Source organism: Clupea harengus, chromosome 20 (genome assembly GCF_900700415.2).
Source record: "Clupea harengus chromosome 20, Ch_v2.0.2, whole genome shotgun sequence".
NCBI classification, from domain to species: domain Eukaryota; kingdom Metazoa; phylum Chordata; class Actinopteri; order Clupeiformes; family Clupeidae; genus Clupea; species Clupea harengus.
In genome coordinates this window covers 15,100,549-15,111,731 of record NC_045171.1, presented here as the reverse complement: position 1 = coordinate 15,111,731, position 11,183 = coordinate 15,100,549, and the positions used below count along the sequence as shown (strand labels likewise).

The window sequence follows — 11,183 nt, the reverse complement described above, 5'->3', positions numbered from 1 at the left end:
ATACTAATGAGGATAATCTAAGGTTGATGGGATGAGATCAGGGGACAAAGGGTAAAGAGGGGGGTTTTGATAGCAGGAATGCGGCTGGTTTATCGAGGTGCGAATGGGTCAGGTGCGTGTCCGTAAATCAAAGATTATAGACAAGAGTATATTCTGTTCAATCAGTCATATGAGCATTTCTTACTATGTAAACAACAATATTAGTTCTATTATATTACTGCTATTACAACACTATTACTATGTAAACAGCAAACAAATAAGACCAGGAAAACGTCAATATAAAATAAGCAATGCGTGATGAAGGCTGCATCCACCCACATAACCTAAGTAGCTCAGCCAGCTTGCTAGCATTCGTGCTTTTTATGAGCATTTCTTACTATGTAAACAACAATATTAGTTCTATTATATTACTACTATTACAACACTATTACTATGTAAACAGCAAACAAATAAGACGCTCAACATAACATAACAACAGCCAGCTTGCTAGCATTCATGCTTTTTAGTCAGATAATACTTGGTAATAATATCGTGGAAACATACCAAAATGCATGCTCATAGTAGTAAATGCAGATATGTACTTACATGTCAAGGACACGGTCAATGCGTTCTTCCCAATCCAACTCATCGAAGGAATCAATACTTGCTCCATCGGAATTATCATCTGCCCAGCTTCCAACATCGTCTTCTTCGCTGTCTTCAAACATGAACTCCAAAGCTTGTTCGGTGGTATATTTCTTCATTTTTGAATGAAGGAATAGACAATAATATAGACAATAATATAAAATATAAAATAATATAAACTATAAGACTATAGGACTATAATATAAACTATTATCTAAACTCGCATGAAACTCGTAGTTCGTATTTCGTATCTCGGTGTCGCGTCAAATTCGTCAGCAGGCTGTCAGAGTGAAGAGAGCAATGAGCTGCGTCATTACGCGCGGGTCATAAATCTTGTTCACTCGGTTACGCATTATCCAATCAGACCTTTACATTACTCAACGACAGGCAAAGGAGGTACCATTTTAAACCTGAGAATGAGTACTATTGGATAAAGTAAGTGTCAATCAGTTTCTAGTAACTTGATAGGAGGAATAGCCATTTTCGTAAAACCAGCAGCGATACCAAAGTTAGGTAGAAGTTTGTAGTACAAATGAAAATGAACGAAGCACAAGGAATTAAATGTACTTTGGCGAATTGTAACAACACAGTTTCGTAGACAACATATATGGCTTTTATTATTAAGGTTTGTTTCAGAAAAAATATATTTATCTTGGCCGCGATTAGTTAAGGGGAATTCGAACACGTGTTAAAAACGTGTGGGGGGGGGGGGGGGGTCCGCGAGGCGTCCACGCACTTTTGTGAACAGTCAGGATAAACTTATCTGCCATGTTTGTGTTTCTCTCCCCTCCCTCTCTCCTGCCTTCTCTTCTGCCTCCCCCCTCCCTTTTATATCTCTATCTCTCTACCCAGCCGGGTCCAAGCAGATGGGCCCCCCCTTATGAGCTGAGGTTCTGCTTAAGGTTTGTTCTAGGGAAGGGAGTTGTTCCTTGCCCCTGTCACCTTTGTGTTTTTTCCAGGGGGGTTCAGGTTCTGGACTCTGTCAAGCGCCTTGAGGCAATGTTATTGTTTTGCCGTTGAATTGAATTGAATTGAATTGAATTGAATTGAATGCCTTGCCATTTTTGGTAGTGACACGCCCTCCTGACGTCACAACAAGGCAACTCAGGCATCATAGACAAGGTTTTCCACTAGTAATCATGACTTAGTTTAACCATTCATGTGCTCGGAACTTGTAATTCCAATATTTCTGAAAACATGTGAAGGCCACATGTAACCGGGGGTATGGGTGTCTGCATTGTGATTTGTTGGTTAGCATGACTGATATGACACTGGAATTCTGATGATATTTTATTCTCTCTTCCCAGAGAAAAGGGATACAGGGAGGTACTAAACTGAATAATATAATACATATGAGATATAGAAATGAAAATAATATCAATAATAATTCAGTCTCCTGTGGCCTGTCTCTAAAATTAAATTATGAAATCATGCTAATTAGCTAGCGTAGCCTCAAATGGAAACTTAAGTAGTAAGCCAGCTAATCTATCTTACTACACTAGCTTTAGTGGCTAACAAAAAAAAAAATATATATATATATATATATATATATATATATATATATATTATTAGATATAGATACAGGTATCCACTAAAATTGTCTTACCTCCTCCCAGGAAACAAAGATGCATTGAAAAAGCAAGTGGGATGGGGATATGAAAGAGTGAGGAAAGGTAATATTATAGGAGGCAGGAAGCCCCAGAGACCAGCCACTAGGTTTTTTTCTTTGTTCTGTTTAAAAAAAAAATGTATTGTTGCATAGTGACAATACAGCAACATAAAGAACATCATACATTACATTGGTACAGCAGTACATTAAAACATACACAGAGAAAAGACAATGAACAATGACAACAACAGAGAAAGAAAAAAAGGAGACATAAAAGTCTATATTGTTTTTGGTTATTTTTGAGCAAACGAAGAGAATTAAGAAACAAGTCCATTACTAGTTTAAAGACATGGAAGGATGGCTGTCCTTGTAGCCAATTTTGTTTGTGGAGGAAACATTTTGATTCCAAAGTAAAAAAAGTTTACAACAAATTCCAAAGGGTAGTTCACAGGGTTCTCATAATACAAGAGAAAATTATTTGCAGTAAGGGAATACGATAATTAAAAAAGATGATTATTTAAGTCATTAAGAAACGTTTTTGTCTTCTCACACTCAAAAAAGAGATGCAACATTGTTTAATCTGTGTTGTAACAAAAGGAACAGACAGAGTTTATGTCAGTATATTTTGCTATATTGACATTCACTGGATATATTTTATGTAGAATTTTGAAGTGAACCTCCTTTAACTTATTTGTGATACAGTATTTACTGGGTAACAGCCAAGCTTTTTGCCAGCTAATGTCCTGAATGAAAGATACCCAGTAGAATTTCTCTCTAGGTGTTATTCTTTTTCTGAATTGAAAGATCTGGCGAATATGTTTATTATCACACTTTCTGTCTATCACATCAATCCCATTCAAAAGTAATTTATGTTGTGTTGCATTGTCCATACCAAAAGAAAGGTGACTTTTGATAAATTGGATTAACCCCTTAGGGATAGCTTTAGTGACTGAGTTAAATTCCCTAAATGGGACTGGGAGGCCATGACGTGATTGTTCATAGGTCAGTATAGTGCCAGATCTATCAAACAAAGAAATAATATTATAAATGCCATTTTCAAACTATTTAGAGAAAAGCAGGGATTTATTTGTACGTGTAATATTTGTATTGTTCCAAATGAGGTGATGTATTGTTTCATGAGGTGAGAAGTTGTGAATGAAACACAGTTTCCATGCAAGAAGACTGTTGGTGAAATTTAGACAACATGACAGGTAATTTGGTAGGGGCATAGTTACATTTTAGTACAAAAGAAAGACCACCAATCTGGTTAAATATATGATTGGGGATAGAAAAAACATCGGGAATCGGGGTGTATAAGACATCTCCAGATCCAGCCGACTCTAAATGAATTAACTGTGTCTGTAAAGTCCAAGAAATCTAAACCTCTAAATCTAAACCTTTGCAATCAGAGAGCACCTCCTTCTTAAGTTTGTGAGGTTTATTTTTCCAGATAAAGTCCAGACATTTTTTATTAATCTCTTTTAACGATTTATTATTAATAAATAAAGAGAGGGAGGGATATACAAAGTGAGAGAGACCTTCTGCCTTGGATAAATGAGTTCTACCAAACATAGATAAGTCTCTTTGCAACCAAGAGTTAAAAAGACTTTTTGTTTTGGCCATTTTCGTTGTATAGTTTAACTGCTGTCTATCTGTTAAATTCTTAGTTATGTGAATTCCAAGGTATTTAAACGTATGTTTTACTGGAATATTCTTCATGACGCTGTCATCACACTCATGCAAAGGTAGGATCTCACACTTGGAAATGTTAAGCTTAAGACCTGAGGCACTTGAGAATTGCTCAACCAAAGTTAAAGCGCAAGACAGCTGATCTTTGTCTTGCATAAACAAAATGGTGTCATCTGCCAGTTTTATTTCTCTGTCAAAAATATGTATACCTTTAAATTCAAGATCACGGATTACACTTAACGCTAGCAATTCTGTGACCAGGAGAAATAAGAAGGGAGAAACTGGGCATCCTTGCCTTATTCCACGTTTTATCTCAAAACTATTAGTCGTTTTTTGGTTAATTATCACAGAACTATTTATATCCTTATAAAGCATTTCAATAATATTAATAAACTAATCACCAAAACCAAATTACTTAAGAGTTTTCAAAAGAAATGTATGTTCCATAGTGTCAAAGGCCTTGTAGAAGTCTAGAAAAAGAAGAAGAGCCTGCGACTGCACTGCATCAGCATAGTCTAGCAGTCTTATATTGTTTGTTATATGACGATTTTTCATAAAGCCAGACTGTGTTTCGGATATGATATCACCAAGGCCAGTTTTAAGTATATTTGCATATACTAAGGCTTATATTTTATAATCAATCGTTAACAATGAAATTGGACGCCAGTTGTCAATACATTGTGCGTCTTTACCCGGTTTAGGGAAGAGTGAAATAATTCCTTGTCTCGTATTAGTCATCTCCTTTTGCTCCACACATTCTTTATACATACAAAGCAAAGGACCGGAATATATTCCCAAATATGCACATACAATTCCACTGAAAGCCTGTCAATACCCGGAGCCATACCTTTTTTCATGGAATGGAGAGCTTTCCTTATTTCAGCAACTGTAATATTATAATCACAAACTGCTTTGTAAGTGTCATTGATTATCGCAATATATTTACTTAATTTCTCAATGAACATGCTGCAGTTACTGGGATTAAACTGGGAAGCGTTCAGACCTTTGTAAAAATCTGCATAGGGTCATTAGATTTGGTACCATTTATATTAAGAGAAGTCAGGGCTTTTCTTTGGCCATTTCTCTTCTTCAGTGCATAAAATAACTAGAGTTCTTCACGCCCTCCTCTAACCATTAGGCCCTAGATCTGATAAGGCCCTTTAGTTAAATCTAAGTCAAGTTGCAAGCTGATGTTTTTCATTTCTACCTTTTCTTCATCAGTAATATTCTCCTTAGACAACTAATTTATTCTCTTAAGTAACTTTGTCTCTAATTGATTTCTAGTGGCTTTAATAATTTTACACCTCTTAATGGCAATGTATCGTATTTTGTATTTAAAGAACTCCCATTTTTGTTTACATCCCTCACTTAAGTCAGAGAATAATTCAGTTATCAGGTCTTTAACACTATTGTTAAAGTTGATCTTTTAGTAAGTTATTATTCATCTTCCAATAGCCTCGTAAGAGTGGAGTGTCCTGCTGGCTGCCCAGTTTAATTGTTATCAACTTATGAGCAGACAGTGCTGGAATGAATGTAAGACTTCCTTAACAAAATGTATAGCGGATTGGGAAATCAAAAAAAGATAATTTCTTGATTTAAAGTGTTGAGTTTTTGTTTGACCAGGTGAAGCCCATTAGATCAGGGTTAAAAAAAACGCCACGTGTCAACCAAAGAAAGAACAGAACACAAAGATAAAATCAAATTATTTCCAGAGAACCCTGACTGTTACGAATGGGTGGTGATGTGCAGGACTCAAACGCACGACTCAGAACTCAAACAGTAGAGTGAAGAATAATCGTTTACTTAGCAGGGTTCGGTACACAGGTAGGCAGTCCAAGAGTAAGCAAACAAATCCAAACAGGGAATAGGCAGGAGAGTAGTCGTTGTACAGGCAGAGGTCAGAAGCACGAGTAAATCACTTTAACAAAGAGAAAGCGCTAATCGCTGGAAACACGAGGAAACACTAGGAATTCACAGAACATACCAGGGGCCCGTTCGTCGTAGGGTTGAAGCTAAGTTAATCAATTAGCCTTTTAGCCCGTTAAGATTAGCGAGCTGATTGAGAACAGCAAATATCGGTTCGTTAACGGCTGATCCGCATCCAAATCATGTGGTTAATTTCAACCAGGCTAAAGTTATCATGGCATTTGCGCGTGCACGTCCTACTTCAAAAGGCAGGAAAGGTCGATCACCAAAACCATGATTTTCTAACGGTATAATGGTTCTAAACTCAAAGAAAAGGGCTATTTTTTCTCCGCTGGCGAGTAGGAGATGAACATGAACGCTTATGATGAATACAAGACCATAATCATGGCCAAATTCAACACCACCACCGCTGTGAGAGCAAGGTGTGTTGGGATGTTTATAGGGTGATATGTGTGTATGAATAACTGTTGTTCTTCGCATCACCGACACTACAAAAATGTATCACTCGCAAAAAAGCGCAAGACAGTCAATGTTCGACTGTGGTGTTTGCAATAAATCACTCGAGAAGGTCTTGTAAATTAATGATTCCTTGTCGGCTGAATCGGTAGCGCTCATACAAGAATAATTGATCTTGGCGATTGCAAAGAACTCTCTCCCTCCGCTAATCTTATTAACTATCTAATATCAGTCCTTGGTCAATGGGATCCCTCCTTTTTCTGGGGGTGTGGCAAGCTTATCCAGCTACACTTAAGTTAGCCTGCCCTGGAGCAGGTTAGTGCTAATCGATATGTAACTATGGTGATTTATCAAAAGTTGCTTCCACAAACCAAAAAGAGGGGCGTTTTTTATCTTAGCCTGAAAATTAGCTCGCTAAACTGCTTAGCGAGCTACGACGAATACCCCCCTGGCGGGATCAAGAAAGCACAAGGACTAGACAAGGGAACAAACATGTGACAACACAAGGGAGACAAACTCAGAAACCGAACAAGGACAGAACACAGACCTTACTCAATCTGGGGAAACCGAACAAGGACAGAACACAGACCTTACTCAATCTGGGGGGGAATCTATCAACACTAGAATCGACACATCCGTTAAAGTCACCTCAAAGATAACATAAGAGTCACTATATTTGTCAAGAAGTAATTTGGCATTATTCGATATCTGGACAAATAAAGTTTTGTTGGACAAATGTGAATTATATCCATAAACATTACATACAATAAAAATGCCATTGTCTTGCTTTATGACAATCATCACCCATCTTCCTTCAGAGGATTTCACTGTTTCTAACACTTCACCTTTGAATTTGTGTAAAAGTATAGCAACCCCTGCTGAGTTATTACTTCCATGACTATAATGTATAGTATTTCCCCATTGTGATCTCCAAAATTTGACATCCAATTCAGATCAGTGAGCTTCTTGGAGCATTACAATGTCTGCCTCACTTCTAAGGTCTGTGACTGCTCCTATAACAAAATGTTCATGCATATTTAGCTATGTCATTTCAGTTATATAATTTTACGCCGACGTGTATTGAAGTAGCCTAATCTTTCGATGTATTTGAAACAGCTTACCTTATAGTCATATTAATATCTACATTAAGGTGAAATGTATAGCACAATAGCTCCATCTAGTGGGGAGCCCAGCAACGTCACCTAAAGTAGACTGCCGTAAAAAACATGGAAGCAATACTTTGCAATGGACAGTAGATCGTTTTGGTTCTGTAGACCCTCAGTGTAATAAACAGGTCGCTCTCTTTAGACTAACTGAGGGTTACCAGTTAACTTGTACAGACCAGAAAAATATGTAGAGAATGAGTGACTTTAAAAAGAAAAGTTGACTCTTTCAGAGTATTTTGGGAGTGCTAAAAAAACTACACACAATGCTTACTGTGTGAAACCGAGAGTTGCTTCACCATATTAACTGGTAAACTGGGTGTATCTGTGAAACTACAAAAACAAATGCCCCCTTTCCTTCAAGACTGACTTTTTTAATTTACAGTTTAATTAGTTCATTTATCAGTTTGGCTTATTTACAAACAACACATGCAAACACATTTGAACAACCTCTAGCATATTGGCTCAAAGTACCAACATTAGAAATGACTATCCAACAAATCACAACAATAGTCATATTTATCTATTCTATAACTGAAATGACAGCTGTGGGATAAGCCCACAAACAAAGCAATCTGGGGAAATTTTAGGTTTCAGTCAGGAAGTTGTGACAGCGAGAGTTCCTTCCTCATTTTAACTGAAACAGGACTAATGCGGTTATTTACAGGCCTGGTTATAAACAGGCCGATCATGTAATCTTGGTCTTTATGCAGGAACTCACACTGCAAGAAACTGGCAGGCAGTTGAGACTATGGACCTGAGGTTTCATATATGGAGTTCTTCCTCATGATGCCCTCATCTGCTGATGGGTCTGAAGCGAGTTCTCCATCCCCACTGAACACAGGGTCAGTCTTCTGATTGGTCAGCTGAATGAGTGAGTACGTTGGTTCCTGCTCTCCCTGGCCCATCGCATAAGGGGAACCTTCAGGAATAATGACAACTATAATAACTTTCTTCGGTGCTAGCTGATTTTCACTGTTAAAGCCAAACATATTCATTTTCAAGAAGAATAAAAAACACTCAGTGTTAAAAACAACACTTCTGGAAACTCACAGTCGTCGTCATCCACTTCCTCCCCGTTCTGAAATCTAAAAGAGACAGCAGTGAGGAAGGAAAGCATGCAACCAAGAAAGGTACACACTGCCAATGACAACTAGAACAATAACTGTAAATACTATGGTTTTAAATATCACTCGAGCTTATTACAATGGCAACAACACATTATAACGATAACGGAATGAAGAACAGTTTCTTTGGGCATCACTTTCATAGCGAATGTGCGAATGATAAAAAACTAACAGCCAATCAGAATCCATCAAATTTGAAAGGCATCACATTAAAGCATGACATTCTATTTCTGAGATGTTTTCCCTACGGTTGGTCAGTGTGGATGTTCATATCTTCATACTTCCAGTTGTCATTACAGTTATTGTTGGATTAACAGCCCTTTTGTCATTCATTTACAGAGACCCACCACAATTAAAATTAATAAACAACAACCACAAAAATCTAAAATGTTACCTTTGAGTTATTGCAGTTTGAGACACTGTAAAGACAAAACAAAATAACAACTGAATTGTATGTTTATGATAAAAGATCTCATTAAAAATACTACATGTACATTTTTCACCTTTTGTCTCAGCTGATTTCCTTTTAAGCAGTATGATGATGATGATGATGATGATGACAGGGAGGAGGAGAAGAACGGGTACTAATACACCAATCACATAGATGAGATAGGAATCTGCAGGTTTTGGACAATATGATTTTGATCCAACTTTACCAAAGTACTTGAACAGAGGAAAATGTTAGTTTCCCACATCAAGCTGTGCTTACCAGTACTGTCATATATGGGGGTTCCTAAAATAAAAAGATAATTTTCTAGAGACATATTGTACCTTGCATTGCTTTGCATTTACTTGGGCACAATAACTGAACTTGGTGGTATTTTCGGTGGTATTTGACCTTGTGCACACCAACATTATCATGTGAAATGCTTTAGTTTATTATCAAGAATTTACCATTAATTATTTAGTCAAGAACATGGGGATAAGCATGGATTACATAAGACATGAATACCTTTAGAAAGCAAGTCCCATGTGTAAATCATGGTTGTATCCATGTTAAGGTTTTTCAAAAACTTTTCAGGTTCAAGCTCAACTGTTGAAGCACAATGTGACAAAATAAACTGAGAGGAAATAATATTTCAAGTAAGGTTCATAGTCTTACCAGGATTATCCACAATGACTGTAGTGTTGGTTATTACTGCCCAGTACTGCTGGTTATATATGTTCACCTGTAAGACACACAGATACTGTCCACGGTCTGACTGAGTGGCATTGCTGATCTTCAGGTTATGGATGTTGTTATCATCAAGGAAGGGTCTTGATGTGTGTGATCTCCTTAACAGAAGATCTTTGTCAATGGCACAGTGGTCATCAAACCCACTATCCCCATAACTAACGTAACTAAAGGAATACACACATGTGCTGCTCTGAGCACCAGTCTTGATCCAGTACACCACGAAAGGATTATAGGAGTAATACCCTTTTATTTTAAAAGTGCACGTCAGATGAATTGATTCTCCTCCAGACACAAGCACTGAGTTTTCCATTACAGGTCCAGACACAACTGTGAATAAAGTGAAATGTTGAAATGAAATATACGAAATGCAATGTAGTTCAGCTTGCTGTTGATATAAAGGGTAGGCTACATTTACACTTACTGTCGTTCTGCCTGAGCAACAATGAAGGACTCCACATGATGAGAAGAGGGTTTGAATGGATGCATGAAGCAGGAGTCAGATACAGCATTGACACAGGCAAAGAATCCCCTCTTTACACGGATTTCACAACTGGTGGATTTGTTTCTCTTTATCTCTTGGCATAGACCATGTCTTTCAGCAGGGCAGTCTGAGTTCATGGTATAAATACTGTCTATGACACTGCAGTCCACTCTGTTGTCTGAATCCACATCAGCCTCCCATTGACATGTTTCACAGGACAGTGTAACCTCCTCCCCTTTCTTTAGGTAATGAAAATGAGTAGACCCTTCAAGAGAAAAGACTCATTGATTCATGATTACATTTGTACTGCTACCCTTTACTTTTAGCACATCTTGAACCTGACCATTTAAAACTACTATTGATACTTACTGTTATTTAGCAAGGAAAGTTTGTATCCGCATTTAGAAAAAATTGAACATTAATAGTAAAAGAAAAATCTCCTACCGTAGCATTGTATCAGGAAACAGCTTAGAAGAACCAAACTTGGTGACTCCATCTCCGCAAAGAGAGAGTATAAGGAAGTGCTTTGACTCATTGTTAGGAGAAGTACTGAGAACCACCCATGATGAATGTGTTTGTTGCTGCCTACAGCTGCCAATAGGTAGCCACTTTAAGAAATGAACGACCTGTCAAAGCCACAGTTTTTATGTTTGATGTTTTCTCATCACAAAATATCAGAGCCAAATTACCGTTTATTCAGTGAATCATAGACATAAGATGACCTAAGCGTATATGCAGTGAACCATGCCTCTGCATATTACGTTACTTTAGCCACAAACAGAATTTCAGCAAATGAACTTAAATCATTATAAAAATGACTTTGTTGAAGCATTGCCATACACACACCAATCTAGGCATACAACACAATAGTAGCCTATTAAATAAACAAATTATTTTCTTCTATTGATGCATTCATTCTACCCCGCTCATG

The 11,183-nt window shown here is 37.4% G+C and overlaps 1 protein-coding gene across 9 annotated transcripts; it reads right to left on the bottom strand.

The window, feature by feature from the left end:
• Positions 1 to 7,820: 7,820 nt before the first annotated feature.
• On the bottom strand, positions 7,821 to 10,962 carry LOC116217959. Of its 9 annotated transcripts, none has more exons than XR_004162618.2 (7): positions 10,193 to 10,962; positions 10,014 to 10,098; positions 9,697 to 9,763; positions 9,098 to 9,211; positions 8,989 to 9,013; positions 8,521 to 8,555; positions 7,821 to 8,389 (listed from the first exon to the last, which is right to left on the bottom strand). XR_004162618.2 is itself a non-coding variant. In XM_031557945.2 (7 exons), coding segments are annotated over exons 2-7 (522 nt in total). In that variant the 5' UTR covers positions 9,954 to 10,098; positions 10,193 to 10,955; the 3' UTR covers positions 7,821 to 8,216. The 9 variants fall into 9 exon arrangements, 6 of the variants coding, with proteins under 6 accessions (XP_031413805.1, XP_031413804.1, XP_031413802.1 ...); XR_004162616.2 differs by having other exon boundaries at positions 9,952 to 10,098; positions 10,193 to 10,960; XM_031557945.2 differs by having other exon boundaries at positions 9,697 to 9,869; positions 9,952 to 10,098; positions 10,193 to 10,955.
• Between the last annotated feature and the right edge of the window lie 221 nt (positions 10,963 to 11,183).